We start from the raw sequence: 19,597 nt of genomic DNA on the forward strand, positions 1-19,597 counted from the left end.
TAATACTATAATTCATAAGAAAGCTGATACAGCTCCACATTTTGGATTATCAAGGCGAAACCATTGGCGAGAAAATACGTGCATAGATGTTTCAATTGTGCTAAATTGAATGCTACTACCAAAGTACAAATAATGGCAGATTTACCAGAACAGCAAGTATCTCAATCTAGACAATTCATGAACAAGGGAGACGATTTTGAAGGACCCTTTTAAATTTTGATGTCCAAGGGAACAAAACTATAGAAGCCTATAATATAGTGATATTTATTGTCTGCATGACTACAAAAGATACCCACATTGAACTCGTTGGTGACATCACTTCCAAATCCTATAAGGTTCACACTCGATCAACCGGCGTGCAGCGATGGCGACCAGACCTAAATGCATTGTTCGCCATCGCTGCACGCCGGTTGATCGCGTTGGTTTGGCCGAATCTTAAGTCTAATCGCTATCACTGCACGCCGGCTGATCGCTTGAGATTGCGTTGGTTTGGCTGAACCTATAAAGAAAAAAGAACAGTTTTTATTTGGTCCAAAACTTATAGGTGCTTTTATACGCTTTGTTGAAGAGTGGCCAGACCTGTGAAGCAAACAGGATAGGAACTTTGTCTGAGCCAGGAGTTTCATAAGGCCTGGAAATAAATGCAATTTACTGGACAAATAGCGTCAACACTAGGATAGGCACTACATTCCAGTGGCAAGTACAATCCGTGGAGGTCTGCGGAAGGTCGATCAAGTACCACCTGAAAAGAATACAGTCAGTATTCGCTCATCGTACCTACATACGAAAAGATGGCAACAGTTTTGTATCAGGTTGTTGCATTTTTAAACGTCTGACCATTACGAGTATGTCCTTTTGATTACAATAATCCTTAAAATACATATAAACTTGTGTCATTCTATAATTGGGGACACACCGATTGTTGCTTACTGCTCCAAAAGACGTATAGATACATACCTTGTCACGCTGGCAATACACGCATAAGCTGATAAATGGACACATGCGGCTCTGGAAAGATGAAAATTTATCACGAGAACTACGATAACGATTCACTGAAGAGAGCGACAGAATTTAAAATGGATCTTGTACTCATAAAGACCGATAATTTTACCACGTGGTAAGTAATCATTGGGACGAATTTTTGATAAACACACAGTCTTACAGGGGTATTTAGTGCAAAAAGGAGTGGATTGGATACTTAAATGACTGAAACTAAGTTAATTTGTGCTTTGTTAATGACTTAATTACATCTAAATAGATGTATCAATATCGGTTTAAAATACAACATCGCCAAAAGCTTCGCAAAATATTAGCAACTAGACTTGCACAAAGATATCTACGTAGAAAATAACGTATCAATTGTTATATATTATAATGCGAATAAAAGCTTCGTGGAAGAATTAGGCATCTAGACTTGCACAAAATTACCAGCATAATGTGAACAAAAGTTTCGTGGAAAAACTACGCAACTGAAATTGCACTACGATACCCACCAAATAATATCCTAAAATAAGTATGCAACAATAGATACGCGAAAATGTTTTTTAAAGTCTTCGTGGAAGATGTACGTAACTATTAATATGCTATTATTCATACGGAACTTTATTAAACAATTAAGTGCAAATGTATTTACTTCGTTTTTGTTATGGAAATTTAGATATTTTAATGTTGCAATATTTTACATATTTGTACATAATTTCTTCATTTTTAAGAGAGAAATTATGAAAAAAATTGACAATATGTATTACCTCCTCCTCGATTTTTTAGTGCAATAAAAAAAATATCGCACAAGTGGACTTGCATACTTCTTCCAGGGGGGGTGCGATATCCAATAAACCTTTACCAATTAATATGCAGCATCAATTTAAAAAGAGACATGGTATATCAAATTCAATTTTCCTTAAACCAATGACACATTATGACATTAAAAAAGAAATACTGACATTAAAAAATACAAATTCAGAAGGATATGACGGGATCAATACAAAAATAATTAAATCCAGTATGAATGAATTAGCAGACATTTTGACTCATCTGGTAAATATATCTTTCAAATCAGGAATTTTTCCAGAAGCACTTAAGATGTCGGTGGTAAAGCCACTTTACAAAAAAGGTCATAAAGACGATGTTAACAATTATCGTCCTATTACACTTATTACGATATTTTCCAAAATCTTTGAAAAGTGCATGTATAGAAGGCTTCTAGATTTTTGTACTAAATTTGAGATCATAACAAATGATCAATTCGGTTTCCAAAAAGAGAAATCTACGACATTAGCTTCATTTTCACTCTTGGATTCTATACTAGATAATATTAACAAAAATCGCCTCACAACCGGTCTATTCTTTGATTTGTCTAAGGCATTTGATTTCGTCTCTCACAAAATATTACTAAAAAAACTAGAGGATATCGGCATAAGAGGTGTGACGAATCAATGGATAGAGTCATACTTGACCAATAGAAAGCAGTGTGTCACCATTGCTAGGGTTGAGAAAAAAGAGATGATTTCTCATTCTTCGCATTATCGCCTAACTAAAAAGGGTTTGTTCCCCAGGGAAGTATTCTAGGGCCTTTATTGTTCCTATTATATGTAAATGACATAACTGACGCGACAAACCACAAGTGCATCTTATATGCTGATGACATCTCAATAATAGTGACCACGGATAAGACAGATAACTCGATATTAAATCATGAGACTGACATTAATGACACTGTTGATAATATAATAGAATGGCTTGAGAGTAACAATTTGACAATTAATTTAAATAAATCGGTATTTGTACAATTTAACAAATCAAAACACGCGAAGTATAATTTTAAGCTTAATATTAATAAAATTCAGCAAGCACAATGTATAAAATTTTTAGGTATTACTATTGACGAGGATTTAAATTGGAAGCAGCATATTGAGAACATATGTAACAGAATAAATAAATTTGGATATGCCCTAAATCAGGTTAAAAAGGTAACAAACAGTAAAACGGCTGTTATGTCTTATAGGGCATATGTAGAATCAATAGCACGCTACGGCCTTATGCTATGGGGCAATAGCACAGACAAAAATAGAGCCTTTATAGCCCAAAAGAGATGCATCAGAGCAATCTGTGGAATTCCGCCTAGAGAATCATGTAGACCATTGTTTAAAGATCTTGGTTTATTACCTTTACCTTCATTATATATTTTGGAAATCTGTAACTTTGTACATAAAAACAAAGGATTGTTCAAAAAAGCGAATGACATACAAAACTCTAGACAGCGCAGAAACCCGCATAAATTAGTGTTAAAAGTTATTCCAAAATCTGACAAATACGGTAAAAGTTGCCTGGCTATGTGTGTAAGAGTGTTCAACAAGTTACCGAATGAATTTAAAGATTTGAAGTCTGGACCGTTTAAAAAGAAATTGTATAATTGGCTCCATAACAAAAATTTTTACAGTATTAAGGAATATTTTAATCATAATTTGACATAGATAGAATTTGACATAAATACTTAATTATTGTTTGACAATGAATGTAATAGAATAATCTCTCTTTAATGTAATTTGATACAAAATATTTTATTGAAATGACATTTTATGAAAATGATTTGCATGCTATTTTTAAAAGGCTAAACATGAGCACATTGTAAAAACTAACATCCTTATACCATGTTTGAAGCAAATAAAGACATTCTTATTCTTATTCTTATTCTTATTCTTATTCTTATTCTTATTCTTATTCTTATAGTTATATTGGGAACTAATCGATCAATTGCATTGTCGAAATAGATCGCTGGTAATTGATACGCAATCTGATTAGTCACGGTCAACCGCGCGATTATGCTGAATGGGTTGAAACACGCGTATTAATTTAACAGTTTGTTGGATTAATTATGTGAGGCTTTCGTTTCTTAATTAGTATTTTGAAACATTACTTACTTGTCATGAAATAATAGTAAAAAAAAATTCAAGGTGTCTATTATACAATTCATTAATTTATTTTTCTTGATTAATTGATGATTTGATAGGTTTAATCAATTTAGTTACGCGACTATCTCGTAGTGTTTTACGTTTTAAAGCTTCTTTTAGAAAATTATAATAAAAGTTTATTAGGAAGATACTTAGCTCTAGGAATAATATCATGTTTTGTCGTAGATATGTTGTGTCACCACTTGAGTAAAGAAAAAGTCGTATGTTGTTCTTTAGTACTTAATCGCTTTTCAATTTAATTTCTAGTCGTTGTCAATATACTCGTATTAAAGACATTTTTTTTTGTTGTCATTGTATTATTTAAAGTAAAAAACATGTCTTTGGAACAACCCTGTACTACTAAACAAACATAACTAAGCAGAAAATGCGATATTATGATTTTTCATTCGATTGCGACACCGGAGGGGTCGTTTTGTTCAGCCAAAACAATTTGCCGCCAATTTGCTTACGTCATTGTCGACGCCCCAGCTAAATTGAAATCAGCTGGGCTCTGTTTTAGTTTTGATTTTAATTTGTTTTGTTATGTCGTAGAGATTTCGTTTATCCCCTTATACTAAAATTTTAACAATAAGTATTTCAAATTAAGTATTTTTACAAGAAACGTAGTTAAGTGCACTGGCTGTGAAATGTTGAAAATGAACAACAGATTTAGTTAGTTTTAAATTTAGATAAATTTTCCATTACAAGTGCATAGGACGAATGACGAGGCAAGAATGTTATTTAAATAGCTAATTTGCTATGAATATTTCAATTTAGTTACAATAATTTTCCAATGATTTTCACGACAACCTATGTCATGTTGCAGTACCACCCTAGATACCATTTCCTTACTAAAAATTTAACTTCATCAAGGATAATAATATTTAAGGTTAAAATACTCCATCGTTTACTATTTAATTTCAAATTATCTGCTTTGGCCACTCATCATACCCACTGCGCCACAACCCGAGAAAATCGAATCTGTAACATGAAGCTACGAAAAGTATAATCAATTTTGAAAATCTTATTCTAAGTTACAAATCTGTAAGTAGTGGTCTTTCTTCTCTATGGCGTCAGTCATAAATGAGCTAAGTCAAGTAATAAAAAGAAACAATTAACATTAACAAACAATAAGATGCCTGTTACTTCGATAGTGAGTGTAGTGGAAGTTAATTAAATGAAAGAGTGGACTGTATACAATTAATTGTCTATTCGGTATAAATTAACAATGATATTGAGACCGTTTAGTGCAAAGTCGTTGAAGAGAGTGCGTCAGGATCGTCTTCTTAGATGTTCGCTCGCGAACCGAACATTGCTCGTTCGTTCGCCGAACGCTCGCCGCTCCCTCCGGTCACGCCGCCCGCGGGCAATGTCCGTGAGTAGACAATGCCTGTTTATACCTTGTTAACAGATTAATCAGCCAATCATAAAGTAAAAGAGATGTAAACAATGGTTAGACAAGATTATAACCAATTATCCTACTAATATTATAAATGCGAAAGTTTGTATGGATGTTTGTTACTCTGTGACGCAAAAACTACTGAACAGATTTTGATGAATAACATATAGGCTATAATTTGACGATCTGTGACAAAGGAAATTTCACGAGGGTGAAGCCGCGGGCAAAAGCTAGTATTTAGATAAAAAGAGGTCTCAGCGCGCTAAATAGAAGTCTTCAACTTCTATTTAATTATTATGATTTTGGTTCCACTTTTAAATTGCTTTCTTTAACTGGAATTTATTTTTCTGGTCATAAAATTCTGTCATAAAAGTCTATTAGATTTTTTATAGATTTTTTAAATCTAGGTTTTTCCCTTTCAGACGGGTCGTAGCTTTATGTTCCCCTCTTTGTTCCGGAGGGTAATGCAATTCGCGTCACTGTGCTAGCGGGCCTTTGCGGTGTTCCTGCACTTTGTCCCGGCCTATATTGACGAATAATCGATATCGATTTTCGCTTCTGTTAAATCAAATCATTCGTGTCTCGAAAAAAACAAGTAACAACTTGTTGACATTACCTAAAGTTAGTAATGAGATATGTATTTGTAAAGTTGTTATAATTCTTCGAAAGTTGATTTATAGGATTCGTTTTTTTATCCAATACAAAGCAGGTATTTAACTGCAATCATACCTGATGTTATGTGAGATTAAGGCTGAGTTGCACCATCTTACTTTAACTTTAACAAACGTCAAAAATCTGTCAAACTCCCTACAAAAAGCACCGGTTATCGTTATAGTTACGGTCAAAGTTAGGTGGTGCAACTCAGCCTAAGTCTAGAATAGTACATTTCTGTCATTAGTGCCTATTCACTCTCTCCTTGAAGACACCTGGAATACAAAATTAATTGTTATCATTTTGAATTACTTAATTTTTTTAGTTTTGAAATCAAATTGAATTCAAGAACTTTACATCTTTATACACACAATTTGCAGTCAAAGCAGCTCCAAAAAAAGTCAAAATCAACATGGCGTTATTGAATTCAGTAAACACTTAATTAAGTACAAGTCGAAGATAAACAGACATCAAAGCTCCAGACGGAGACAGCCCTGATTTGACTGTTGTCGCAAGTAATAAGACGTCTGTAGCTCTGTCGATGCTTTGCTGTGGTTGAGGAGTGTGAACCCTGAGGAAAATGACCGTTTATTCGCTAGTTTAGAACTTACTATGTTTGTACAGACTGCAGGATTTATGTAAACACCGCCCTTTGCCTCAATTAAAAAGTACATACTTTTGTCTATGCAACTCTGTATTCTCTGTGCTCTCTCCGTCCGTGTGGACGTCAATAAACCGTGTTTAAATTCAAATAATTCCCTCTTTTATTAGTATACTTCCAACACAGACGACGGCAAGTCGTGTTATACACTACTACTTTTTTATCACCGGAAAATTTTTAACAGGTTATGTAGAAATGTGTGAAAATTATAAAGTAAAAAAAAAAAAAATTAAATTTTTATAAAGTTAATTTTTTTATTAAATTTTCTTTAGTCCCTATTTTACGCGTCACAGCTGGGCCACTCCGCTGCTCGTTCATTCAGTAGAGTAGTCGTACGCGCTCGCACATTGATCTGTCTGTCTCGCTCACGCCTTGACCACGCTTCCAGTGTTATTATTACTAATTTAGACCATTATAATGCAACATTTCAAATTAATTTTGAGTTCTAATAAGTGTTTCATTACACTTACGTACTTCTTTACGTGGTATTCTGACTGTTAACACTAATTGTAAGTTAATAATACAATGAAATACCTACCTACTGTGAATACGTTACGAATACACACCAATGTGTCGTTACGAGGCTACTACGACTTTAAAAGAAATATGTAATTCAAAGATCTGCCAAAACAGCGGCTTTCAGTGTTATCATCACAGAATAATAATAATGTATTACTTAGCTACCTATCTTAGGCTATTTTTATTGCAACATTTCAAGTAGGTAATTAGAATTGTAATTGAACGCAGGGCAAAGGACGAAAACAGTAATTTAGTAATTACGTAATACGTCACGTTGTATTTCTGTGAGTTTTTAACACTAGTTAATAATAATACCTACTGTGTAACTCCAATTGAGATCGCGCGTCGTTCGTAGTTCGTGAATTTAAGATCCGCCATAACAGCTGAGTGGTGCGAACAGTTTTAGATGGTGGTTTTAGTAGGCGCTTAGGTAAAATAATAAAAATAATTCAACTTTCCCTTCATACTTACCCGGGCTTAGGATCGGCCTTAGGACCGGCAAAATTCAATGCTTTGATAAGCACCCTGCATCGTGCTGAAGTGTGGCTGTCCCGGTACAGTCGCAAAACTGCACTACACAATTTCTCCGGCCAAGAATAATAATGCACGTATCATTAACACGTATTCACGTGAGGTGAATTGGTAAGACAACGTAATAATTGCACGACACTATTGACTTGATTGATACAATGTTAACAAGACACTTCACGACCGATAAAGAGCTCGCGCGCGCGCAACTGACCGACCGCGGCCGGCGGCCGGAAGAGCGAGAGGGTGATAATGGCCGCACAACAAACGTACACCGCCGCCTTTAGGAAGCGTCGGGCCGGCAACGTCGCATCTCTCTCCATAGTAACGGGCGGCCTTGCGTTGAGCGTAAATAGTGCTAGCGACGCGTGTGTCCAAATATTACCAATTTTGGGATGAAATTTTGAGTAGCTTTATTTAACTTTTTTTTTTGCATAAATAGGATCAGTATCAATAACTCATTACCCAGATTTTTTTTTTCCGGTGATAAAAATGTAGTGGTGTATACACGTTATACATCAACCGAAGAAGTTTAAGTGATACATCTAGTAGTTGAAATAGGTGCGATTTTCTTATGTACAGTCAACTTTGTTCTACTTAGGTAAATGGAAAAAATAGAGAATCATTAAAATAGAGCTTATAAAGATTAAGGCTTTTTTCTCTACGTAAGCTTAATACATATGTACAAGAAATAAAAAGTAGATGTCTGTCTACAAGTCTAATTTAGTGGCGGGCATTAGGTACTTACATTTCGAGGTAAGCGGTTAGAATGGAATAACTACCCCTCGTCACACCCCTGAAGAAATGATGTTCAACCTTTCACCATGATTTTAAGTGTAGTAAGTTGGTACCTACTGTCTAGTTTATTTACCACGAGAGACTTATAACTTAAAATTTTAGTGACTTATCTACACAGTTACCTATTTACTTTACACACAATTATTTACTGTACCTTTAAGAGCCAAAATCCGCCAAATCTACAGATCTCCTTAGACTGGCGTCTCTGGACACCTTGAGCCAAGTAGCAGAAGCAATCAGTACATTTAACAGCCAATTACGTGACCTAACGAACCGAGTGTCAACTGACGGCTCGACGGCTGACGTCCAACCCGCTGTTTGACAACGCTAATTGTAGATTGGTTAATTGTGTGCTTAGGCTCTCATTTGACACGTTCAATTGCATTAAAGTCAGTCTCAGTTCGGTTTGTGTCTATTGCATTTTACTAAGAAAATGGCCGATAGAAGATATGTACTATTTATTTAGGTATACGTTTGTAATCAATACTTTTACTATGAGGGTTTGGTTACACTTGGAATTACAATTTAAACAAAGTCTTAGGCTGAGTTGCAGCACCTAACTTTGACCGTTACTTTAACGATAACCGGTGTTTTTGTATGGAGTTTGACAGATTTTTGACGTTTGTCAAAAAAGATGGCGCAACTCAGCCTTACTAGTTTAATAAAGTTAACTTACTAAAATACTTACGTTCTATATTAAGTTCAAAACATCCAATTCTGTTTTATCAATCTTTGTAGACCTTTACTTGTAGCATTCCTGTTACTTTAAGCTACTGTCTCTTTTTAAAATAATCAAGGTAGTTTCAAATATTCACCATTGATTTTTCTTTCCAGAAACATGTCATCTAAACGCAAATCGCCGCCTTCTAAATTGCAAGACGGAGCTGCCGACGAAAAACCAGAGGCTGGCCCAGCCGACTTCGACCACGAGTCCGACGACCCGGAGCAGCACTTCAAGCTGTCCCCCTGCTCCTCCACCAGGACCTCCATCAGCGAAGAAGACCAGTTTGACGAGGAGCGACCGACGAAGAAGCAGCGGTTCGAAAATCTAGACATGACAAACAACCTTCTAGTCCCATCGTCGTTATTAGGGCTCCACCAAGTCAGCGATCTGAACAGACGGCGGGGCTCCTCAGAATGCAGCAGCCCAGGTGCTGAGGCCAAGGTGTTGGGACTCTGTAACAATAATAACTCGTTGTTGAACCACAACAGCGCTTTGTCGCTTGCCGCGCCGCACAAGCGGTCGATGGATGACGTGCTGAAGCGGCTGACTTCTAAAATGAATAACAGCACGATCAAAGAAGAGAAGAGGCCTACGCCGTCGACGACGCCGGTTAAACAGAACAAGTAAGTGTTTTAATGCATGCAATTTTCAATCCAAAAATAAAATAGTTGGAGCTTACAGATAGGATTATACCTACTTAAGGAACTCCCAGAACCTGTTTATTTATAGTTAAATAATATTTATATCATACGTATTTTACTGACGCTTAATACCTATAAGACCTTTATGGAATTAATCCTTCGGGTGTGAGGAAGATTGTGAGTATTGACGAAACCCTAACGTCAAAATTACTGAACAACAATAATTTCAAATCATAAAGTAGGCAGAACACGGCAGATGAATCAAACACATTATAAACATAAAGACTGATTAATTGTATCCAAAGTCTAACTAGCTACTAATCGAGAACTCATAGTATCATCGAATCAGTAAATCGGAAAAGTCACACATTAATCACTGAACATAAATCGATTATGTTAAAAATTATTTCACTAATCAGTGCCTGCACCTTGCTTATCAACTAATTGACAATATAAATGGTCACCTATACCAGAGTAAATACAAATGAATAGGTCATCTTCATAGAAACGCACCGAGCACGGTTTGTATGTCAGCGCCAATATACGTATGCGGCGCGCATGCACACACTTACAAAATTTGGCGCACCTCACCGCCAATCACCGCTAAATTTTGTCAGTGTGTGCGTGCGCGCCGCATACAAACCGCACCCATACGTTTCTATGAAGATGACCTACTCATTTGTATTTACTCTGCCTATACGGCAGTTTCCGATATCATCGGATTGTTATTTTATACCCGAGACGATAATACGGAAACCATTTATCGAGATGCAACTATAAATATTTATTTGTCTACCTACAAAATGAACCTAGAATGATCCTGTTATCAGTTGCAGCCTTTATCAAGTATTTTTACAGGTCAATGGGAATGATAAGAATGTTGTCATCTTAAAATAATGCTCCTAAAGTGTTATGTCATAAAGATTTGTTGTTCCGTAGTCGTATCGAATGATGTTAATTTAATTAAAGATCTGATTGCATTTTAATAAAGTAGGTATCAAATATTAATTTGCTTTATCGAGCACGTAGTCTAAAAACATTTGGAAAAATATATTATGTATCTCTATGTATGATGAGGAGACACAATTCCTTCTGAAAAACTGAACTATTTCAATCATGATTTGGACTCCGAAACGGAGATTTTCTTACAAAAAGTTTGTAACGCCCGTATTCACAAACATTACTATGAGGTCTCACAGTGCGCGTGAACGCACAGGGTAACCACACGAACCAATCACAGAGCTCTATTCAACGTGCGTTCGATTTGCTGCTTCACATAAGCAAGCATCGTTTGTGAATACTTAGTGATAGTGTATTTCAACATCTTTTATGATTACATAAATTAAACTTAAACAAACAAAAGCCGCCATTGTCCGAACTCGAAGTGACTCCGACATTAACGGCATACGTCAACGCGTCCGTAAAATATAACCGAGTGGCGGTCGTTTGGTATTTAATTAACCGTGTTATAGCTCATTAAAAACAATGTACAGGACCACCGCAAACCCTATAAAACTACGAAACGACTATTAGTTAACTACCTGCTTAGTTTCCATTTAAAATGATAGGCACGGCACTAAGATGTCGTGTCAGCAGACGGGGCAGTATGTGTCCTAGGTATTACAGAATGAAGCTGAAAACTTGGGTATTTCAGTTTCAAGATTAAGATATTTAATTTGTCCAATAATAATACCAATCACAGAACAGACTTTATTACTGAGATTTAACCTAGTTTTGAGTGTTGTTTTGTACTAAAAAGCTCACAAAACTCATTTATTGTTGCAAATACTTTACGCTTTTAAAAAGCACCTTTACACGTCCAAGTATTAACCCTACCACTGCTTCGGGAAAATAAATGGGCCAGTGCTGAGAAGAAGCAGCGCAAGAAACTTAGTCACTACTACAAACCTTACAGCGACAAGAGCTAAATTTTAGGTAGTTATGCATCTCATTTGAGAGTAAGAGACATAAGTAGGTAGAATTATATCGAAATCGTTTTGTGACATCATTAATACATAACAGTATTGTGATGAGTCACATGATAAACATAATATTTTTCTTAATGTAGCTGATATTGTATCATTCAGACGCGAGACGTTATCAAATTATTTCATGAAAACAATGTATAGTCGTGAAATAATGTTTTTAGAAGAAAAAAAATAAATATTATTTACACATTTTTCAGGAATTTTAGGTTTTATCTGGGATATTTCTATCTTTTTTTGTCTTATGTATATTCATCAAGGTACTGGTTTGATCATGTATGGTTTTCAGTTAGTCAATTTTAATTAGTAGGTTAAGAACTCAATTATAATTATTTATATTTAGTTAAACTATAATGTGATGGGTAGGCTTTTAGGCTAGACTGGGAAATAACGAACCAAACCGTAACTTTAATGGTTTCTTGCAAAATATCCCAAGACAAAGTTACCGCGAACATTACACTGATAATTAAAACCTATTAGGAAATCATTTAACCCGTAGAGCACCCGATAACGCTTTTCATTAACCCACGGGGGATCATTAAGTTTATTGACAGTTTAAGCAAAACCTTACCACAGTGTAGGTAAGTGTTCGCTTCATAAATTTTCATTCGCAGTAAATTATAAGATGGCAGTAAATGTACTGTTCGAGCGTTAAACTAAAATAGTGTGGATTATCGCCATTTTGATGCTGCCAGGGATTTATTTGCGGTTTTTATGTAACACTTGGTAGTTTATTTTTGCTGGTTTATTTTTGGTTTCATCCTTACGCTTTTGAGATTTAATAAAGAGGATGATTGGTCTGCGTACAATATAATATGAAATATGGACGTAGTAAATTGTGATAGCATAAGTTTTATCTTTTTTACAAAGCAATTTAGTTACTTGTTGTATTACACATTTCAGCCACAGGACGTCCACTGCTGAACATAGGCCTCCCTCAATGATTTCCACAATGGCCGTTTGGCAGCGCCTTCCCTTAGGTTGCATTACTTATTTTTTTAAATTGTATTGCAAAGTGGAATGATATTCAAATTATCCAGACATTATCAAATGCAATAGTATTGATGATTGCTAAAGAATTTTGGAAATTAATGTACGAAAATTCGTTGATTGGGTTATCATTAACTCTACTAAGGGTGATTTGCACCACCTAACTTTAACCGTAACTATACCGATAACCGGTGTTTTTGTACAGAGTTTTGACGTTTGTTAAAGTAAGATGGTGCAAACCAGCCTAAGTGTACCTTTAACAGCATTTCCCACAACATCAAGCGATTTATCTTGCTCCTTTAGACTAAACTCAAATAGGTGTTAAAACAGCGCTACAAGACAATTAACTCCGTACGTTACTGTTTATTGTTAGCAGTAGCCACATTTAAAACACAGTTAATTCTAATACACAGCACAGATTAGCACCGGACGGTAATTATCTTGGTGCAATTTAGCTTGTAAACGCACTTCAGGGTGCGGTTTGCACGGGACGATGTTGTGACGTGTCGTGTAATCGTATGTCACGTTACGTGACGAGTCTCGCGATACGATACGACTTTGGACTATGCGATGCGTTGTAGATATAAATGGTGTCTTGTTTTTAACATTTTTCTTGATAAAAAAATAAAAGTGAGTGAGATGAGTATTAGTAATAGGTACATGACATTGGATTAATGGAATTTAAAAAAAAATATACGCTTATGATTGATTCTTCTTTTCCTTCTTCTGATTGTCTTCCGTTTGCAAGACCGCGCACTCTGTTGGTAATTGACTGACATTTTTATTCCAACGCAGTTGTCATAAAATTTTCAGTGTGCGGTCCTGCAAACGGACGACAAACGTCCGTCTCAAAACGTCTAATTTGAAAGAACTCTTAAATCAGTAACTAGAGTTACCTATCATATTTTATGTAAGTCTATCACTTTTAAGCATGCTGAACACAGATTTTTCTTTGCATTTTTTATCGAAAAATATAATTTGATGGCTGTTTTACAAGAATACATTAACAAATCCTCTTTGAAGGAGTAGGAGCAGGTAGAAGCCTTTGTCCAGCTGTGGACGTCATTTGGCTGAAACGATACCATACGATTACACAAATCGTGTCCACATCTTTTCGACATCGCGCCGTGTAAACCGTCTCGCAGAAGGTCGGTCGCCACTGTTCTCTATTATTACGCCGACTAATTGTCTACGGCGTTAGTCGGGTTTATGTCGGTGACCATCTCCCGCGAACTGTTATTACGAGGTATAATGAGACGAAGATTTACGAGCAGAGCTTGTTTAGCTTCCGTCCATTTTGTTTTTAGTGTCAAAATTAGCAAGAGTTTTTGAGAAGCTAGTGCTAGCTTTGATTGTGTGGAAATCTTTTTTAGATGTGCAGGCAACTAAGACCTCATAGTTGTATGGGATTGCTATCGATATGGAGATCAAGCTAAAGGTCTCCATTGCTACTGGAAAAAAATGTCTCCCAAATAAGTTAAAATATTTTACTGCTTTATACATATTTTGCAGACTCTCAGTATAGTAGTTAGGACATGAGTGACTTAATTATTATCTCACAATGTTTAGATTGACGTGCTGTTGTGTGTAGAACATTCTGGTTACCTACCGATTTTCAACCTTAAGTCAATATTGAGAAATCATGCAATTTACTTTGAGGATAACGATGTAAAAATGTTATTTAGCAAAAACTACACGTCAGTTTTAAATTTAGTAGTGTAATGCTGTATAATAGGCCCAGTTAGTGCGTATATATCACTCTAGGTGACAATAACGCTAGATCCAGATAGTTTAATAATAGGCGATAAGGGGTTAAGGTGGTGTCACTGTGGAACTATGTCAATATTTGTATTTACGCGGCTTATCAACCCCTTTATCTTATAATTCATATAATTAATTGCCTTTGTTTACATTATGATTGTTGTCACGGATGTGTTAGTTCAGTTACTATGGTATACATTGTTTTGTATACAGTGGAAACTAGATTCTGGATCGTGGACTTACTTTGATTCATCATCATCAGGTCATTCAGTCTCCATTACAGGAGGTTAACCCTCTCTAATGTACCAGAGACAAATGGAGGATATGGCCTACACTTCTCACGCTGGCCAGTCTGGTTGCAGAGGCCTGATGTTCCCTTATTTCTCCCTGAGTCGCCTATACGACATCACTCAATCTTAAAATGTATAGATAAAGTGTTATTCCCAGTAGCATTACAGCGGTTTTATCTCTTTTATAATACCATTATTTGTTAATTCGCCAGTTGATTTGACTTTTTGATATATTGGTAGCTAATTTCTGTTACATACTCTGGTAAATATTGACTTGTAAATTTCAATTTCAATGTGAAAGTCAAAAACCATACACAAATATCATTAAGTATGTAGGTAAATACGTCTACTGAATTCCAGGAATCTAATCATGTGACTTTGTTTAACAAGCTTTCATGTTGAAATTAATCACATTAGTGATTTAGAACGTGTATTTTGTAACATGGTGTAAAACTAATCAAATTGCAATGTTCTAAAAAGTGGATTGTTATAGAACTATTATTACAGCTTCGCTCGTGTTGGTCCGTGAGAATATGACACTATTAATAAAATTGGTTTCTTTTTCTATTGAATTCACATAGGTAAATAAAAACTTATTACTATCAGTTCAGTATCTTGTCGAATAAAGGGTTCCTCTTAGGGAAGCTAGATTAAGTATTGCATAAAAATACATATTTGACAAAAAAATTACCGCAATGAACTTTATTTTTCTCCTTAAGAAGACCAAAGTAATAACCTTATTGTTCAAACCAATTGTCCAAATGACTGTATACTCCAAAAACAATGGATATGACTGTTTTCAAATATATTAAGACAAATGCTCACCCATTGTCCTGGGGCGGTGCACTAATTATGAAGGTAATCGCCGACGGATTAAGACGCGGCGTAATGTGGCGTGATCCATCTCCTTTATGAAGCTCGGAGTAGTATACGGGCTAAGTTACAGTTTCAAGCGGTATAAGAGATTGTGTAGTCTAATAGAGTTTATAACACCAGATTATTAAAATGTACAGTTTGAGATACCAGCAGATAAATTAATTAAATACATAATATCTCCTTTATGGAGTTCGAAGTTATACATATAAGGGCTAAGTTACAGCTTCAAGCGATATAAGAGAACAATCTCATAGACTTACACAAGTAAGTTTAATGTAGAGTTTATCGCATTAGATAAATAAAATAAATTATCCATCTTCCTTATGGAGCTCGGGGTGGTATAGTGGCTAAATTCCGACTTAAAGCGGTGTAAAAAAGATTGTTTATAACAATCGTTATTCAGCCAGTGGAAGAGTTTGGCATGCTATCAACGAATGTGTGGAGTGAAGTTGAAGTCTTCTTTTCGAGATCAGGTTCAGTCAGACAGGAAAAGTCTTAGATTGCCTATGAATTTCTCTATCTTTTTTGCTATACCAAAACATCATGAAATAAGACGCTCCGCTGTTAAATTACAACATTGTTGAAAGGGACATTATTCTACCTTTAGGAAAAGAGAAATGACAAGTCACTTTACATCGCAACAGTGCTACAATCATAAGCATGACAACAGTGCTACAATCGTGAACCTGTCTTCACTTATTTCTTGGGCTATACCCTCATCAGCCCCACCAAAACGCTAACAATAGTCGAGCAGTAATTTGTACAGTGATATATATTTTGAAAGCACAATGTAACTGTTCAAATTATAAGAGGCCGGCAACATTAGTTAATGTGAATATCTTATTTATTGTTGTTATGAGTGATGCCTCACCCGGGGCCTTTAGACTTCAACAATGTTTTTGTAAACCTCACGATGTATTGGCGTCTTAATTTTTGAACTTTTTTCCCATTAGCGCTGGCCTTTTGTTCGGCACATTAGTCATGTTGCATCAAATGGTTTTTATTCATTTACCTGTTGCAGTGTCCTTTTTTTGTTGCAAGAATCTCTTGGATTAGTGTTCGTGGTCATTAGCGATGTTAAAATAGCTACGTACTCTGTTCATATCGACATTATTGTGTAATAGGTATTCGTTGGTGCAAAATTTACATTGCTCTGTGTGAAGCTTCATCTTTAAGTCACCTTCTTGTATTATAACTTGTCATCTCTGATTTATCATGAAATCTGAAATTATATTTTCATACTATCATTGTAATCAAATTCATAAGGACTTATCCAAATTGTAACTATGTCATAATATGATTCATAAATTTGCTTCCCAGCTGGAAATTTATCCCAGGACTGGAACAGAACACCTCTAACTATACTAGGCCATGGAGATGGATATCTGAAACCTAATACACCTCATGAAAACGATTAATTTGCAACGATTTATATTTAAATCCAACGCGATTCTTTGCTCAAATAATTTACTGATGCAACAAGGTTATTCCAACTGAAACTATTTACAGAATCTCGCCAACTGTAAGTATAAACAATATTATTTTGATGATATCCATCATTGCGAAATTTTATTTTAACGTTTGATACATGCTGCTGCAAAAGTGACCGTGAAATCTGTTATAAAAACTCATTTTAAAGAACTACATTCTGTAATCTTCCATGAACTCTTCAACTGTAAAAAGTTTGGTTCATCATCACCTCACATATCACATAACTGATTAATCGGGACTATTCCCACATCTAGTTCCCATCGCAACTCCTGTATTGCCAGGATCTACAGCTTGGCCTCCAATGAAACCCAGCCACTGAAGGTTGAGTAGTCCCGGGGGATAACTAACTGTCTTGGAACCCTCAACGAATTTAATCAGAACAATGTAGAAGGAGTTCGAATTACAATATCTACTTCCCTCCGTTGCAATCTATCAGTCACCTAACTGATAACAGCAAATATTTTAATGGTTAAATTGTGTGCTAGTACTGAAAAATATTATGTTATCTTTATTGCATTACTGGAATCTTCTACCAACGTATCTTTACAAAACAATTTAGCCAAGGCAAACCTGCACACCTAATAATAACTGGATGTGACACAACGAGGCATGTCATGCGCAAACGCAAGACAATCGACAAGGACCACAGACAATAAAGCTTTGTGCGCACAATAACTCTTTATGGCCAATGACTAAATGGCTTTCTGCTTAGATTTGCCCCACACATGGTTGTGACAATGGCGGCCATTGTGCGAATTGTCTATTTAAACGCTTATTGAATATGAAGACTGATTGTGGTCATATTGTTTTAATTATATAAGATGTAAGTGTGGGTCTGGGTACAGTTAGTTTGAAAATTTTCTGTTCTAAAATAAAATATAATTATCGTTATTAATTTTGACGCGTAATATAAGTAATCTAAGAGAATCCAATAAAATTATGACCTCTAAGTTGTGACGTCTTACAAATAATATATATCTGCTGAAAATATTTCTCAATGTCATAAGAACAATTATTTTCACATTATTGTAGACAACACAAATGTGTCATAATATTATCAGGTTGTTTTCACCCAAATGATCTAATTCTATTTATATTAAGCCAGATAAGTAATGCAAACAATAAAGGAACAATAATTTCGGCCAAGCCATAGGTTATCGGTTATTACTTTTAGCGAATGACCAAAATATAGTCAGCGGACTATAAATCAACAATAACTTGGTGCATTATAACACTGTGAAGAATAAGACATTATTATAATGTTTAAAAATAATAATCGATTTCTAATATCGACACAGAAATGTTATACAATGTAACTTTTACTCTTTTACTCTACGGTACTTTTTCTTCTTCACGCAACATTTCAAGACTTATAATTCGTTTTTTGAAGCACCTTAGGCTACAGTTTCGACTGTTGTACCACAGACAACTCGAGTCATGAAGTCTGTCTGACACTAGGCTTGTGATTGTGACGTCACCCACACGATAATCGAAAAGCCTACGTCACGTTGATAACCTTTTCGTTGATATTCGCAAGATTTCTGCTTTCATTGAGTTTATGCATTTGGCTATCAAATAACTTTTGTCAAGCAAGTCCAGTCTATTCAATAATGCAGTTAATCGTCGAATCATTTACTTCAGCGTGTCCACGAGACTAATCAGATTTCGAAATAACGAAATTATGCCGTGGTTCGATTACATTGCGAAATACTCGTACCTGACTTTGTCGCCGACTGTACGTAGTGATGTGGTGCAGAAAAGTAGAATACCGGATATTTAATATCATAACTAACTATCTAGGCGGATTATAAAAAACTATAGCTTGCAATAGTTGCAGTATTATAATTATTATGAAATGAATTTTAAGTTACTTCTAGTTACTACTTTGAATCTTGTATTTGGTGTATTCTTTTTTATTCTAGCTTTACCTATATTTTTAAACCATGTTTTACCCGGTTATCATACCCAGTTATTTTCGGGTATACACCTATTCAAATGCGGCAAATGGGCGGAATGTAAGTGGACCAACCGACAACACTATCCGCGCGTACATTTGAAATCGGAATGCAACGGGCGCAGTCCCGTGATTGGTTCATACAATATTCAGGGCAGCCAATCGCAGCGCGGCTGTGTCGCCAGTGCATCAAAAATTCCATCTGAATATACCAGTGTGGCGAGCACTAAAAATGATAATGCCCTAACATGGCTGGTCATACAATTTCAAATGAAGAATTCATGCGAACGTTCCGGATGTATTTTTATTGATCACAGAATCGGAGTCCAGTTTATTTATAAGGGTAATATTGGGTGAGCGGTTCTGGCTGAAATGTTTT

General features: G+C 35.5%; 1 protein-coding gene across 1 annotated transcript in view; it reads left to right on the top strand.

The window, feature by feature from the left end:
* Nucleotides 1–19,597, top strand: part of LOC135080945 (transcription factor Sox-5-like) — a 344,811-nt gene that overhangs the window by 242,978 nt on the left and 82,236 nt on the right. Inside the window, exon 3 of the mRNA XM_063975666.1 lies at nt 9,341–9,853. Coding sequence (XP_063831736.1) covers nt 9,345–9,853 — 509 coding nt within the window. The 5' untranslated portion in view covers nt 9,341–9,344. The remainder of the gene's footprint in view (nt 1–9,340; nt 9,854–19,597) is intronic.

This window comes from Ostrinia nubilalis, chromosome 19 (genome assembly GCF_963855985.1).
Source record: "Ostrinia nubilalis chromosome 19, ilOstNubi1.1, whole genome shotgun sequence".
NCBI lineage: Eukaryota > Metazoa > Arthropoda > Insecta > Lepidoptera > Crambidae > Ostrinia > Ostrinia nubilalis.